The following is a 15954-nucleotide window of genomic DNA, read 5'->3' on the forward strand; positions in this document are numbered from 1 at the left end:
ACCTCACAGCTGACCTGACTCAGGTCATCACAGAATGACAACAAACATAGAGATGAACTGCACTAAAATTAGTATACGTCAATGACAGTAACTGAAATAGCAAAACCATCAAGTGCTTACCCCAACCCAATCAAATGTACAGAAATTCTATATATTGTAAATGTAAAGTTGTAGTTATGCAACAACTGAAAGCTATTGTAGTAAAGGCTACAGCAATCAATCCAGTGTCCTTGAGAATAACAACTGACATACACCATAGCCTCTCAATATATATGCATACACACAATACATTTTGTATCTGCTTGACCTCTACGTTCACCCTCTATTTATCATTTGTCTGTCACATGTCGTAAACAACGTGAGAACAATACAAATGTACTCTAGAGCCCCATTGAGATATCTCAGACATTCTGTAAACAAACAAAAGGTGGTTGTGTAGCCCCTTATAGAAAATACAACATGAGAACAATACAAATGTTCTCTAGAGCCCCATTGAGATATCTCAGACATTCTGTAAATAGTAAAGGTGGTTGTGTAGCCCCCTATAGAAAATACCTGATGATATAAGATACTGAAAGGACTGTATAAATTAAATACACTTCACTGGTATCTTGTGTTGGTGGTGGAATTCATTACTGAAAATAGAGATCACTCACAGTCCACTGGCTTTTAACTCAAAGAAACAGTGAGTGTTAGCAAACAATTTCAGAATTATTATTCACATGGTAAAAACTGTCACCAAGCCCCCCCCCCCCTCACAGACAGACAGACAGACAGACAGACAGACAGACAGACAGACAGACATACATACATGTACATACATACATACATACATATAGACATACATACATACATACATACATACATACATACATACATACATACATACAAATTAAATTTCAACACAATCAAATATAGATGATTTTACCATAAAAACCTACCTTTACAAAAATCAACTAAATTTTAACTTTGAATTAAAAATTTAATTTTCAACATAAGGGTGAGGTTTTTTTTTTTTTTGTTTCTCATCTCCAATGGAATAGTCAGGTGGGTCGGGCGGGCGAAATAAAAAAAAAAGGGGGGCAAGAAAAAAAAATGTATTTTTTCAGTTCTATTCTCTGTCCTTTCTGTCCTGTTAGTCTCTATACAACTTCATTTCTCTTCTCTTTATTGAATTCCTTGTTACAAGTCTCTTTCCTTCATTTTAGCAAGGTTGACAAGTCTGTAGAACAACTTTGTAAGAAGATGATTAAATACTTATCATCCTGATGGGTGTACCTCTGTAGCCATGAACTATTGTGTGATTTTATCAGGAGTACTAATACATTCGTCCTATTAATCAAAGTGGCATTGCCATCGCTAACAATGTTTTCAAGTTATCCAATTTGAACTTTAGTATGTAACTTTTTGAAACACTTACGTGATTGTCATCAGTGTGCTAGATGAATTTTCATTTATATAAACCATTACTCCTATGAAACATTTTTCTTCAGTGTGAACTTGTCAAAATAATCCACCAGATAACATGTAAACATTTCTAGAACTCAGAACCCCTTTGGGATTTACTGTTTAAAAGTAATTAAAAGTAATAATGTAAACATCGGAATGTCTTCAAAGGTCATGCATGTCATGGGTCATGAAACGCTATGGAGTCGGTCATTTCCCTGATAATACAACTGATTTCAAGCTAAAAACTGGTCAAGAAATTAGGAATGCAGTATGACTTTTACCAATTTTAAGCATAATTTTGAAAATGATGGAAATATTCTGAGCTATTATTAAATTGCAGCAAAATGTACCGCGTGACAGTATTAATTTTGAGCCCTGTCCCTCATCAAATCTCAACGACTTCTGCCATGATGAAAGACACATGCTGCTCTGACGTAACAAAGGGGTTGGGTGGGTGGGTGGGTGTGAGGGGGGGGGGTTAGACTGTGGTGTTCTGCCAAGGTTTCCAACAAGTGGGGACACAGGCCCCTTGGTTCCAAAAAGTGGTGTCATTTGACAGGGAGTGGGGTCAATTATTATTGTCTATGAAATATTCATATAAATTATCTCAGACCACTATAGAGATACCGTGGTCTGAGATATTCCATTACGTATAGACCATTACCTAACTACATAAAAAAATTCCATTCATAATAACAGTTCCCAGTAAGCTATTTTTTGAAAATTGTGTACTACACATTACACCTTAGAAAAAGAAGGCAATTAAGATTATGTAATTTTAAGTTATATATATATATATATATATATATATATATATATATATATATATATATATATATATATATATATATATATATATATATATATATATATATATATATGAATGATATATTGTTTAGAAAGATTGGACAGCTAGGTAGTCACAATTTTTAATCTGAATATCAATGAATAGCAGTGCTAAAATTCATTCATAATAACAGTTCCCAGTAAGCTATTTTTTGAAAATTGTGTACTACACATTACACCTTAGAAAAAGAAGGCAATTAAGATTATGTAATTTTAAGTTATATATATATATATATATATATATATATATATATATATATATATATATATATATATATATATATATATATATATATATATATATATATATATATATATATATGAATGATATATTGTTTAGAAAGATTGGACAGCCAGGTAGTCACAATTTTTAATCTGAATATCAATGAATAGCAGTGCTAAAATTTATAATTCCCTTTTTTCAGACAAGGACAATGAACAACTTCAAAATAAGTCACAGTGAACATATGATTGAATAAAAACTTTGAGAAATCCTAAACTTGTAACCACTTGTTTCATTTTTAAAATTGTTAGTACACTGCTGTGTTTATCATTCCCTCTTCAAATTCATGACATTTTTAAGAAAAAAAATCCCTGACTTTAAAAAGTACCAAATGTGAACGAAAAACTTACAAATAATAGTCAAACAAACTTTAAAATAATTTATTTTTTATTAATTAACCGTTACTGGCTGTGTATCATGATTTGGTCCTGCTAGTGCTATATCAAATGACAGCATAGTTACGTACCGTAAACTTGCTGACATTAGGTGTCCTTGAAACTCAGAACTTGAATCTTTAACTAAAACTATCAACAAAGTCAAAGTTGGGATGCTCTGTAAATATTACATCGTTTTTTTCTGATTTGCACAACAAGTTCGTTCTTCATGTCTGACCGGGCGCACATGCATCGGCCGTCTATAGTAGCCATGCCAGTGATTACGCATTGATTCAGTGCCCAACATTCACATGTAATGTGTCACTAGCACTGTCAACATCATGCAACACGATCCCCTTCGTCGGAATCAAAATACACATGTACTCATTTAATTTAACCCATCAACAAATGAAAATCACAACCTGTCCCATAAATTTGGTTCACGAAGGCTTCTGAGCTGTGGCATGGGAGATAGATGTTCCGGTAGCAAGTTCAGTGTTTCGCACACGTCAGTGATTAGGTCAGAGGTCACGACAGTGACAGCAGGCAAAACATGTGACGAGAGACGTCCATTTCGACGTCTCATCTAATCCCTCTAATGTTTTAATTTGTAGATTAAGTTTATCAAAGTTTGTGGCATTTTTTATGTTAACAATAGAACTGCGCGTTCTCACTGTATCTTATATGATGTCAACAAAACTTTCCCTTACGCAGTCAGTATACTTCTTGTGGGATTCACGTCGAGTCAGAGCCTGGCCTGGTCCGGCCGTGGACTTAGATAATTTTGATGTCTGCCGTGAATGCGCCAAAGCGACGCAAGGTGGGAAAATTATTGCTTCATTTGTAATTTTAGGGGGCCAATGTCGCAAGGTCGTGGCCTCGGCAGAACTGGCCTAAGACGCCATGGGGAACCTTACAATTTGCTGTGCTCAGGGGTCGGTCGGAAATAAAAAAACTTTTTTTTTTCTGATGTCGGAGCTGAAAATTAGGGTCGGTCGGGAGATGAGAAACAGAAAAATAAAAAGGGCCGCCCTAATCAACTGATTCTAATGTTTAAAAACTATAGACCCTAAGCAGACTTGATCCATCAACATAATACCTTGATCTCATAACAATCTCATAACATGAATATATGAATTTGACAAATAACCCTAAACATACAAATTTATATTGTACATAATTCACTCTCACATCACTTTCATTTCACTCCCTGACATGAGACGAAGGAGGCTGTATATCTCCAAAAATATAAATTGTACTTTTTTAAAATCAATTTCATGAGTATGTGCTACCACATTATTTTCTCTTGATCCCTTTTCGGTATACTTCAAATGTGACGTAAAACCACATTGTGCCCAAACCTTAAAATCGACTTATTATTTTGAAATGAGTATCTAGATCCCAAGCACCATTTATGATTGGTTCCAAATCTAACAGAAAAGACCTAGATTTGTAACAAAACCAAAACAAAGTGATTTGTGATTCTAGATTTCAATTACATTGAAGAACATAAAAAAACCGCAATGATCACGTGTCATTCATTGGCAAACCAGAGTCAAGGGATCAAAGGTAATTTGTCCAATTTTGATTTTACCCGGTCGTCAGGGTTAGCGTAGCTGAAATCTTTGCTAATTTTCGCATCTTGACATGGAATTCTTGTAAGTTGATGGTGGGTGTCATTGTATTGTTTATCGTATTAATCGATGGTGGTTTTATGGTCAAAGTTGAATTCTGTCCAGAAAATTTGATGTTATGGAAGGCTATGCAGACAATTTCCACCGAGGATCGAATAATTTGAATTGCTCACCTTTACTCTAAGTATATATATATATATATATATATATATATATATATATATATATATATATATATAGTTTTGGTAGTACTGGAACTCTTTCTTGGGTGTAACTCGGACACCCAAGAAAGAGTTCCAGTACTACCAAAACTATTACGCTCTGCCACTGCGGTATAGAGCACTGTCTTAGCAGATTGATACTCACCGAGTTATATATATATATATATATATATATATATATATATATATATAATACAAAACTCAATACTTTACACAGAGTAAGGCTTACAGTACATATACACGTAATCAGGTAATACATTTTCATTCGCTACGGAGTATATGTAATGCCGAGTATAGCGTACACAGTGTACTTTCGTAAATTATAAACGCAACATTCTTGGGATGCACAACGTGGCATACATATAAATGAAACGTTAGACATTCAGTTTGTAAACTCAGTATCCTTTTGTTCAATATCCTTTTGTCCATATATTGATCTGGCAATCTGATTAAAATCTGATGTGGTGAAAGCGGCTAAATGCTTTATTTACCTCTATTTCCATCCTTTAGAGACGTTTGTTTTTGTTCCTAGTGATCGCCTTCCCATGGAACGAAAACAAATCATGTCATAAAACGATGGAAATAGAGGTAAATAAAGCATTTAGCCGCTTTCATCGCATCAGATTTTAATCAGATTGTAGATCTCGCGTCAAGTGCCTGTGCTATGACAGAACCTCACAGCCTAAAATTGATTATCAGGCATACAGAAGTTATTTTTACGAGTGATTCGATCGCCATATTTTCAAAAGCGACTGCGAATGAAGATACAGCAGAATAAACCGAATCACAAGAGAAAATAACTTCTGTGACCCTTTTCCATCCATATTGAGACCATGGAGTTCTTTTATTAGTACATATGTACACCAAAACGTAATAATTCAGAAAAGGACGAACATCATTGCGTAATGACGTAGCAAAATGTGGTGTTGTAGAAAGTGATGTGAGAGTGAATTATGTACAATATAAATTTGTATGTTTAGGATTATTTGTCAAATTCATATATTCATGTTATGAGATTGTTATGAGACCAAGGTATTATGTTGATGGATCAAGTCTGCTTAGGGTCTATAGTTTTTAAACATTAGAATCGTGTTACAGAAATCATCGTTACAGATAATGAAATTTAGCAGTGTCACCTACGAATGGTGAATGCAAGCTGTTTGTAAACCATATGTGTTGTTAGAGTGTGGTAAAGAAATCCATTCGTTCTTCTTCAATATGGGATGGTGTACTTCTTCGATTGATTAACAGTATAAAAATTGGCAATTGAGTTTTAAAAAATTCAGAATGATTTGAAGCATATGAAAATCTAAAAGAATTGAAAGTGTATCGAATAGTACAACATGTAACAGGATAAGAGACCATTATACAAGTCAAGTGTTCAACAAATAAAATGACAAAAACTCAATTGTAGAATTAATACAATCACTTACTGTGAAAGATAATCTCAATATAGAATTGAAAACATTCCTAAAAAATTAAGCTATCTTGACTAAAATACTTCTAGAAATTCAGATTAAGATAAATGTTTATTCAATTCTCTTGTGCGCACAGAGATAGAATATGATTATTTCCACATCAGCAGATATTAATATTAAACAAACATTTAGAAACTTTTCTTAATCCAATGTTTCATAATTGTCTGCAGCCATCTTACGTGCAATGACTCCTCCTCCGACTACGGCCAATGGAATGGAGACCCACCCCAGGATTATGGAATATCCAAACTTGTAGTCCAAGTCATGATCATCAATCATAGTCTTCAGCCCGTACCACAAAGTTCCAATTAAGACAAATATTCCTGAGATATGAACGATACACATTGTTAGTCGTAAGTAAGTAAGTAAGTATGTATGTATGTATGTATGTATGTATGTATGTATGTATGTACGTACGTACGTACGTACGTATGTATGTATGTATGTATGTATGTATGTATGTATGTATGTATGTACCATAGTATAGTATTGCGATTGACAGATTAAATTTACCAGTAGCCAATAAGGAACTGGCCATATCTTTTGTTTGTTTATGTACATTCGGATTAGTGTAATTAGTGTCTCTAGTTAAAAACTTGGCGAAAAAAAGTGCACTGTTTACGTTTGCCCAATAATATGCGTTATAATCCTTCTTACTAGATGATACGAAAAGCTTACAACCCTCTTCGGAATGACAAATGTGGGCTAGGCCCTTCGTTTTCACTCCGAAGTGGACTGTAACATGTGTATGTATGTATGTATGTATGTATGTACGCAAGTGTGGTATTTGTTACTCTGGATTACATATTACAGTAAAACACATACATGTATATATATAGTAATGTTGATATACCTGTCAAAGCTATGAAACATCCAGACACAATCCTGACTTTGTTCACAGTGTTCGTAATTACGGCGTAGACACCAAGGATCAAAGCACCTACACATACCAAACAAGCTGTGACCATGAATACACGGGTACAATTTACAAATGCTGAAAAAGATGTACATTAGTTGTAATTGAGAAATCTATATACATATTAAACGTCACGTGATATCAATCCATCAAACAAAGGTATAGTGAAATGGTTAATGACTATTCTATACACATTATTGTAATGCATATTATTATTGTTATATTCACTTGTGACTTCACAGAAAACTTGTTTTTATTAGCAAAACGCATTTCCCTGGGTCCGCCTCATGTAATAAATACATAAATTATAAATAATTTTTTTAAAATTATCTTTATTTATACTGGATAGTTCTTAAGGTTTATAAACAATTATCTCCCACGAAGTCCAGTGAGGGCCATCCCTAATGGTTTCACTGTTAATGCAGGTATCCGGGGAAAACCTACGTTGTTCGGTGAGTCAAACTGAACGACACTCTTCTTACTTACAGCGTTGTAAATTTTGAATGCGTTCGAACCCGTTCTCAATGGTAAGAGACAAGTAGTTTAACCTTTCGGCCACAGACAGACCTTAATAGACAACATGCACGGTAAGAGGTAATAACGGGGTTGTTCTCAACGCTGTTACGATTGTAGGCGAAAGTGCATGCCATCAGCGGTCATTGTAGGTTCCTCATATCTAGCTACGGCATTCAGAATGTCGATGTCTGGGAGGGCTCCTCCCCCCCCCCCCAACAGCCCACAACCACCCCCACCGCCACTACAACCCCATCAAGGAAAAGAGAGGGCAGTGTGGTAGGGTCAGTGGAGGCGTCGACATAAAAACAACGTTAAAATGAAACTAGATCTCTTCTGCCATAATTGAACTCGTTTAAAATGAAAATAGCTATGTTCTCTGAGCGGAATGGTAGAAACTCACCTTCGAGATCCTCCTTTAGTAAAGCCACACATACATGTATACCGGAGTCACTTGTCGTACACTCGCGCCATAACCCAGTGTTAAGAGATCCTCCGACAAGGTCAATTACAAACCAGTAATCGGTTGCTGTGCTGACGATGTAACAAATTGCAGCTACGGCAGAAACGGCTAGGCCCACAACCACTTGGATTCGTGACATACTTGGTGATATAGTTAAAGGTGTGCAAAATTTGCCCAGGACATAAAAATGAAACAAAGCCAAGACGGAATTTGCTAACTGAATTTGAAATGTTTCCTGGTGCGTTTAAATAGGTACCAGGGTGTGCTGGGCCAATAGTGGACTCCTTAGTACACCTGTAATGTGTTTGGCATGACGAGCTAATGAATCAATCCTCTGATATGTCGATGGTGGATTTTTGGTTTGGTATATACAGCTAGCCAGGTGGATACACGCTGGAAATTTTCGGTCAATTTGGGCAGCCTTTCGAGGGTGAACTTCTTATTGAAAGTGTATAATTGGGTATTTCCGGTCGGGATGCATAAAGTAGTTGTAGGATCTACTAGTCCTACATCTGTCACTCCCTGTCCGACCACTCAAGCTACTGCAGAGACGCGTTGTTATAAAGTTCTTTAATTGCTGTTCATTGTAGCGTCCTATAAGAACGCTGTATAACTGACAAATGAATAACGAACGAACGAACGAACGGTTCTACAAACGGAAAATACATTTCAATTATATTTATGCCGTCTAACAAATAGGCTTGGCTTGCTGTCTTTTGAAACGTGCTCGGCCACACCCAAACTGTGACGTGTAGGTCCAGCACATTGTTTCACAAGAATAGTGACTTCATTTTCACTTGAAATTTAAACGGAAAAAAAACTCGCCTTGGATAGTAGCGTCTTCAGGGGGACAAAGTAAGTTGGCCGCTGCTGTTGGCTGTAATGACAAACGACCTCCCACCAGGGAGCATAAACTAAACTTTACAAAACCTCTACATAGAGGTACAGACTAAAGCGGCCAATTTAAATATCACTTCAGTACAGGTGTACATATAAGAATCCAGCCAATCAGAGCAGCACTTACAGTGCTATACTGGTGATATTGTGCTCGGGCAAGGCGGCTAATGCTATAGCAGTGAAATAATGTTTTGAATACGAAATTTGAAGAAAGCTAATAATCGATACAATGCAAATATGGTCATGACATCGTATACTATTACGCGTGCTGGAAGGCTAGGAAAATCCGGGTTGATTTACAGGACCACGGAACTACCGACGTACCGATTTAGCTGTACTTGTCAGGACTATAGTATTACTGGGGAATCGTTGGGTTTTTGTTTCGACTTGTACCATCGTCATTATCGAGGGCGATACACATTGAAGTGTGTGTATGTGGGGCAAATGTCAATTGCTTGTTCATGCTAGGTTCTGCAGTTGTCTTCACTGGAGTAGGGAGGGTTATTTTTGTGTTTCCCCACAGTACAGATCTACAGACTGCATGGGCTGGACAAATACACACAGACACAGACACACACACACACACACACACACACACACACACACACACACAAAGAGAGAGACCGACGTGGGGGTATTAAGTGATGCGAGAGCTGACCAGAAACAATTCTTTCTTTTTTTCCTTTTTTTTGGCCTAAAATGTGACAGGACTTGATTTCTTCGTCAGAACTGGAGACTCACTGAAGAAGAGGGGCACATTCTCTTCTAAATATTTGGGTTATATATTTGATATTTGATAGTTGGTTCACGATATTAGTTATATATATATATATATATATATATATATATATATATAACTCGGTGAATATCAATCTCCTAAGACAGTGCTCTATACCGCAGTGGCAGAGCGCAAAACTATATATATATATATATATATATACATATAATTTCATTCTTCTTTCGCCAAGTAGAGTGCTCAATCAAAAATTGACATTTGATGTTCCTAAATTTTATGTTCTCGATAACATGTAGCAGATCTTCTTCAAACTTAATCATTTCATCAATCTGGGGTGGTGTTTTTCTTGATTTAAAGCCGTAGGTTTCCTTCTGCTTAGGTTTGGCCTCTGGATGAAGGTAGAAGAAGGCTTTCCATCTCATTCTTTTTATCACGCTTTCAGTTTTCTCGATTAATCTTTTTGTGTACTCACGGTCATCTGGTAGTGGGATATTCTTCATGGAGTATCGGAAGTTCACTCGTTCCATTATTGACAAAAGTAGGAGAGTGCTCAACAAGTAGGAGCAATTAAATACATATAATTTCATTCTTCTTTCGCCAAGTAGAGTGCTCAATCACCTTGGAGAGCTATCATACATAAAAATGAAGGAAGACGAGTCTGATATTACATAGTGGAATTACACTACGGACCGTTTCACCCGAAGGATCGTCAGGTGTAATAGTGTGGTTTAATAGTATTGGTTAGTTATACATCCTGCTTTAAGTACATAACTTATGTGTATTCACTGACGGCTGTGTGTACACAAAAAGATTGACAACAAAGGTTACGTATTATTAAGTAAGAACTTGTTAGCGTGCCGGCATTTACTGATTAATTCAGTTCTGCTGTTCAAGTTCGTTGATTTGTCGGCAGTTATAATAAAATATTTTTCCCAGAGGCATAGTTGACATCGTTTGGTAACGTTAGAGTATGAGGAAGCCTGCTTGAGAACTGACCAGTGTACGTCGTAATTAATGTTGTTGTCTTTTAGGTGCCAAATGTATTTACTGAGTGCAGTGTCTTTCTTCTTGTGATCAAGTTTAAATGAAGACTTGTGGTTGTTAAACCTGCTTTTGAATTCTGTGTCACTAACGCCTATGTATGATTTGTGATCTTGGTTAGTGGTGACTGTTGCTTTGTAAACAACGCTTTTCATGAGGCATTTTCCTGCGAGAGGGCACTCCTTTGGTTTTCTGCAGTTACAGGTATTTTGTTGTGTTTGCTTGGCTTTTGAAAGTATGGCTTTATTATGACCGCTGATTAATTTACCCATGTTGTCCATACAACTATAGCTCACTTTAGTATTATTACGGTTGAAGATTTTATGCAGTACACTGGATATGGGGAAATGCTTGTCGATGAGGTTGAGAAATTTTCTACCGATGTTTGTTGAAACGTGTTTACTGTAAGGTGGGTTAAACCAAGTTATATTACGGCTGCGATTCCGCTTGCGTTGAGTGTGTCTTGTTTGGTCAAATTTGAGGGTGTGATTATATCCTGCTTCATTGAGTGCATCTTGGTAGGATGATGTAGTGGCGTCGAATAGTTGTTCATCACTGGACGTGCTTATATATATATATATATATATATATATATATATATATATATATATATATATATATATATATATATATATATATATATATATATGCGATGCAAAACTTATCAGATTTATAGAAAAATATCTATATAAAGTTCACTCTGACTCCTATTCGTACCGTACAGTACTGCGACTGTATTCCAAACGACCTCCATTCGTTCTACCTTGGACCTTGTTTAGAATTATTATCAGACAGTGGTGACCACTTGGTGGCGCTTTTCTGATATCGTTGTGTTTCATTGCTTCAGCGGGGTCAATACTTTGCAGCAAGACTCCACTTGTGAATTCATTGAAGTTGGTAACCACCGAATATCTGATTAATCAGCGGTAGATATACTATAAAGTTTCACTTGTTATTTTCACGAGAATCTGATGTCCACAACCACCATGAATGATCTCTACTACTACTAGTAGTAGTACTAGTACTACGTCCATTCACACACGTCCAGAGATTTGTAGTACTTTTTACATGTTGTATAGTTCTCCTCACACACGGTGTACGTGACGCAAATCTTCCGGAAATGGGGAGAGGCATTGCCATGTCTTCCGAGGAGGTTTTGACTTGAGTATGCGGAGTCAAATTTATTCCATATAAATTTGCTCGGTATAACGCTGTCCTCAGTCAGAGATCCAAGTGTCTCAAACTTGCGATTAAAGTACCGATGCCGATACTTTTGAAGTCGGCAAAATTTTGTGGGGCCCGTTTTGGTCACAATTATGTAGAAATAATAAAACTACTGCTGTAATTAATATAATGTATTCCCCAAATTAGTTCAATGTGCTAGAATTAGTTTAATGTAGTGTAGAATTATTTTCTATAATGGCTGCAATTAATATTATGCACTCCTTAAATTAATTGAATTTGTTTTCAGTTAATTTCATGTAGACTAGAATCAATTTTTATAGTAACTGCAATTAATGTTATGTATTCCTTGAATTAATTAAATGTGTTTTGATTAATTTTATGTAGTGGACTTATTTTTATGTAGCCTAGAATTAATTTTATGTATTCCTTGAATCAGTTTTTATGGTTGCTGCAATTAATATTATGTATTCCTTGAATTAATTAAAAGTGTTTTCAATTAATTTTACGCACTGGACTTAATTTTATGTAGTTTAGAATTAAATGTATTCCTTGACTTAATTTTATGTATTTCTTTTAATTAATTTCATGTCGTCTAAAATTAATTAAATGTGTTTTCGATTAATTTTATGTACTCCTGGAATTAATTTTATGTAGTCTAGAATTAATTTTACCAGTATCTCGAATTAATTTTATGTTTATCTTGAATTAATTTTATGTGTCTTGGAATTGTATCGCCCCACAATGCAGTACTGTCCAAGTAAACGCACTCGGCCTTGATTGGTGGAAAAGTACTTTGACAAAGGACTGCGAGTATTCCTTACACAAGATATTTTGCAAGAAATTGTATCCACTGACATAGCCAAGAATCATTATGCTCATCACATTCAAAGAAGTATTGAGAAACTTGGAATGCTATCAGCCCCCTAAGCAGTTCCCAATATTAGCACATCTCTTAAGATCAGATGCTCAGCACAAAATCACCGTTCCAAGCCTGCTGCAACTTTTGAAGCTAAAGTTGTCAGAAGAAGGAAGCAATGCAGCCATCTGTGAGAAAGAGGTGTACCAGTTATTTGTGCGATATGTGAGAGAGGTGGCAAGTGGAAGGAGGTCTTGTGGAGAAAAGAAACTAGAACTAGAGCACATTGTAGAGTTTGCAACAATTGCATGTGCAGAACCAGTGTTAGGCTTTATTATGCCACCTTCAATTGAATTTGTCTTTCCAACTGCAGTAATTGTCAAAGAGGCAAATTCTGCTGATGAATACAGTTCACCTGTGACTGTAGGAGGTTTCACACCCACTGCTCATACCTGTGGCAATGTCCTGCAGTTACCAAGGCCTACAAAGGAGTTATCTCTTCCTTGAGTGGAAAGGTTATATTCAATATATGACATTGCTTTTTCACAGACTTTTTTGGTGTTAATTTGGTGTTGATATTGCATTGTACTTATATCACATATCTCTAGAAACAAGACAGATTGGTGTATGTATGAATGCAAGTAATACACATAATTAATCTAATTTTGTTGTATGTATTAATTATGCAAGCTTGCAATTTTTAGAACTCCCATATGACTTATTAGTCTAATAATAAATAATAAATAATAAACATTTATATAGCGCCATATATCCATGACAGTGCTCATAGGCGCTGTACATTTGAAATAAACCAAAAGGTACTGCACGGGGAAAAAAATTACAAGTATGGCTGACTAAGGTAAAAACTAAAAAAAAAAAAAAAAAAAAAAAAAAAAAGTACCAGTGCTGACAATCTCCTTTTAGGTTTTTCACCTAGCCCAGTTGAACCAATAGAAGCAAAATGTTTCAAGTTATCACCATATTTCTAGTCTAGCTATTAAGGGCAAAACTGAACATTAAAGACAAATAGAGTGTGAATGTGCAAGGAAAAATCACTTACTGACAACTGAAAAAGTTTGATGTTCCTTTACCCAAAAGCAGTCTGTGGTTATCTTGCTGCAAGGTCTTTTCATATATATATATATATATATATATATATATATATATATATATATATATATATATATATATATATATATATATCATCATCATAAACAAATAAAGTGTGAGTCTATTTCATAAATTAGGCTATTAAAATGCATTGAAATCACAACTTCTCAGGTGAACACTTGGGGGATATACATATATATCATCATAAACAAATACAATGAGTCTATTTCATTAATTAGACTATTAAAATGCATTGAAATGCAGTGCAACAAGATGATAAAAAATCACAACTTCTCAGTTGAACACTTGGGGAATATTGTTAAAGGAACTAAATCATGTGCATTTAGCTTCTCAGTAATAAACAAGGGTGTTATTTAGTCCTTTGGGTCAATACACACATTGCATTAAAACAGTTGTATCAATAGTTTAGTGGATTTATTAGAGAATACAGTTATAAATGTTACACTTGTTGGCCTTTGCTTCCCTTTCGGTTCTTGTTTCATAGTTTTACTGCAGGGTGTTATTTCATTTTATACGAATCAAAGATGACTATACAATTTGTTAAGAAATTAAAGTTTAACATATTTTGGCGTTTTGTATTACATGACAGATGTTTCCCATATGAGACAGACTTTTTATGAGGGGAACCTCTTTAGTTTTGTTCAGCCTGTATAATATAAAAGACAATATTGAAAAATGGTAGTTCAGTTAGAGGGATGTTAAATCAAATGTGTAAACAGCATCAGCAATAAAGCACAAATGGAAAGTGTTTCATTGTTATTAACTCAGTCACCACCTTATCAATGTTGACAACTATATCACCATTTCAGTGTGAAACCGTATTGATATTTTGTTTTGAAATAAAATAATGTGTTGTATTCAGTGGAGTATTGCTTTTGCATTTCATAAATGTTTGCTGATTGGAATAACAACGCATTTCCTTCGGCTTTAGAAGTAGGGTACTCATTCTTAGGAAGTCCCAGAGGAAATAAAGTACAACTTCATTTTAGAATTGTGAGGGCGCCCTCACTGGTAATGGCAATTGGGTGGGTTTCCTAGCTTATGTCTAGTCTATCCACAGACTCAGAGAGAAATTCTTTTAACACTCCCTATTCACTCTCCCTGGTTGTCCTACAATTCATTTATCTGTGGTGGAACCATTAATTCCATCAGTCTGTATTTAGACAAAGTTATATATATTTATATCCAGATATTCAGAAGAAAAACACGAACTGCTGATTTCAGTCAATTATTCCCTAGGCCAACCCATTTTACACACACACATATACACAGTGTACATACATACATACATACATACATACATACATACATGCATACATGCATACATACATACATACATACATACATACATACATACATACATACATACACACACACACACACACACACATATACATACATACATACATACATACATACATACATACATACATACATACATACATACATAGGTACAAGTACATCAGTGCACAATGAACCGCCTCCTTCCAATGTCGGGGGTTAGAGGGCCTTCTGTACCGTTTCATGTTATGGTTCCATGAATTGCATCTAATTCATCGTCAGTTATATCTAAATAAGTAACCTTCAAACGTTTCACTCAAACCAAATTCCTTTCGTCTTCGTTGAATAGTCGAAACACTCACTTGAAGCATATCAGCATTTTTCTGCCATGGGAAGAAGAGGGAACGCAAGTGTTCCAATTGGTCTTTTGAAATTTTCAAGCGCCTTCGTCCAGATCCAAGTTGTATCGATGTTACGACTGTAGCAAATGGATAAGTATCCAAGCTACAGCAACCAGAATTTTCCCTTAGTTCTATCTCAGCTGATAGCATGTTGCTCAAATAAGTCAAAGATTGATGTAAACTCTGCACTGCTACTTGTATAATGTGGGAAGGTAGTCTCGTTGGATTGGGCCCTCCTCTCGCTAAGTC

The 15954-nt window shown here is 35.4% G+C and overlaps 1 protein-coding gene across 1 annotated transcript; it reads right to left on the reverse strand.

Annotated features, from left to right (window-relative positions):
* Positions 1-5871: 5871 nt before the first annotated feature.
* Positions 5872-8680, reverse strand: LOC144440304 (lens fiber membrane intrinsic protein-like). The gene is made up of 3 exons (XM_078129665.1): positions 8118-8680; positions 7139-7279; positions 5872-6608 (listed from the first exon to the last, which is right to left on the reverse strand). Exons 1-3 carry the CDS (start codon positions 8314-8316, stop codon positions 6427-6429), a joined length of 522 nt encoding a protein of 173 aa, XP_077985791.1. The 5' UTR covers positions 8317-8680; the 3' UTR covers positions 5872-6426.
* Between the last annotated feature and the right edge of the window lie 7274 nt (positions 8681-15954).

The sequence above is a fragment of the Glandiceps talaboti genome, chromosome 9 (genome assembly GCF_964340395.1).
Source record: "Glandiceps talaboti chromosome 9, keGlaTala1.1, whole genome shotgun sequence".
In the NCBI taxonomy this organism is placed as follows: domain Eukaryota; kingdom Metazoa; phylum Hemichordata; class Enteropneusta; family Spengelidae; genus Glandiceps; species Glandiceps talaboti.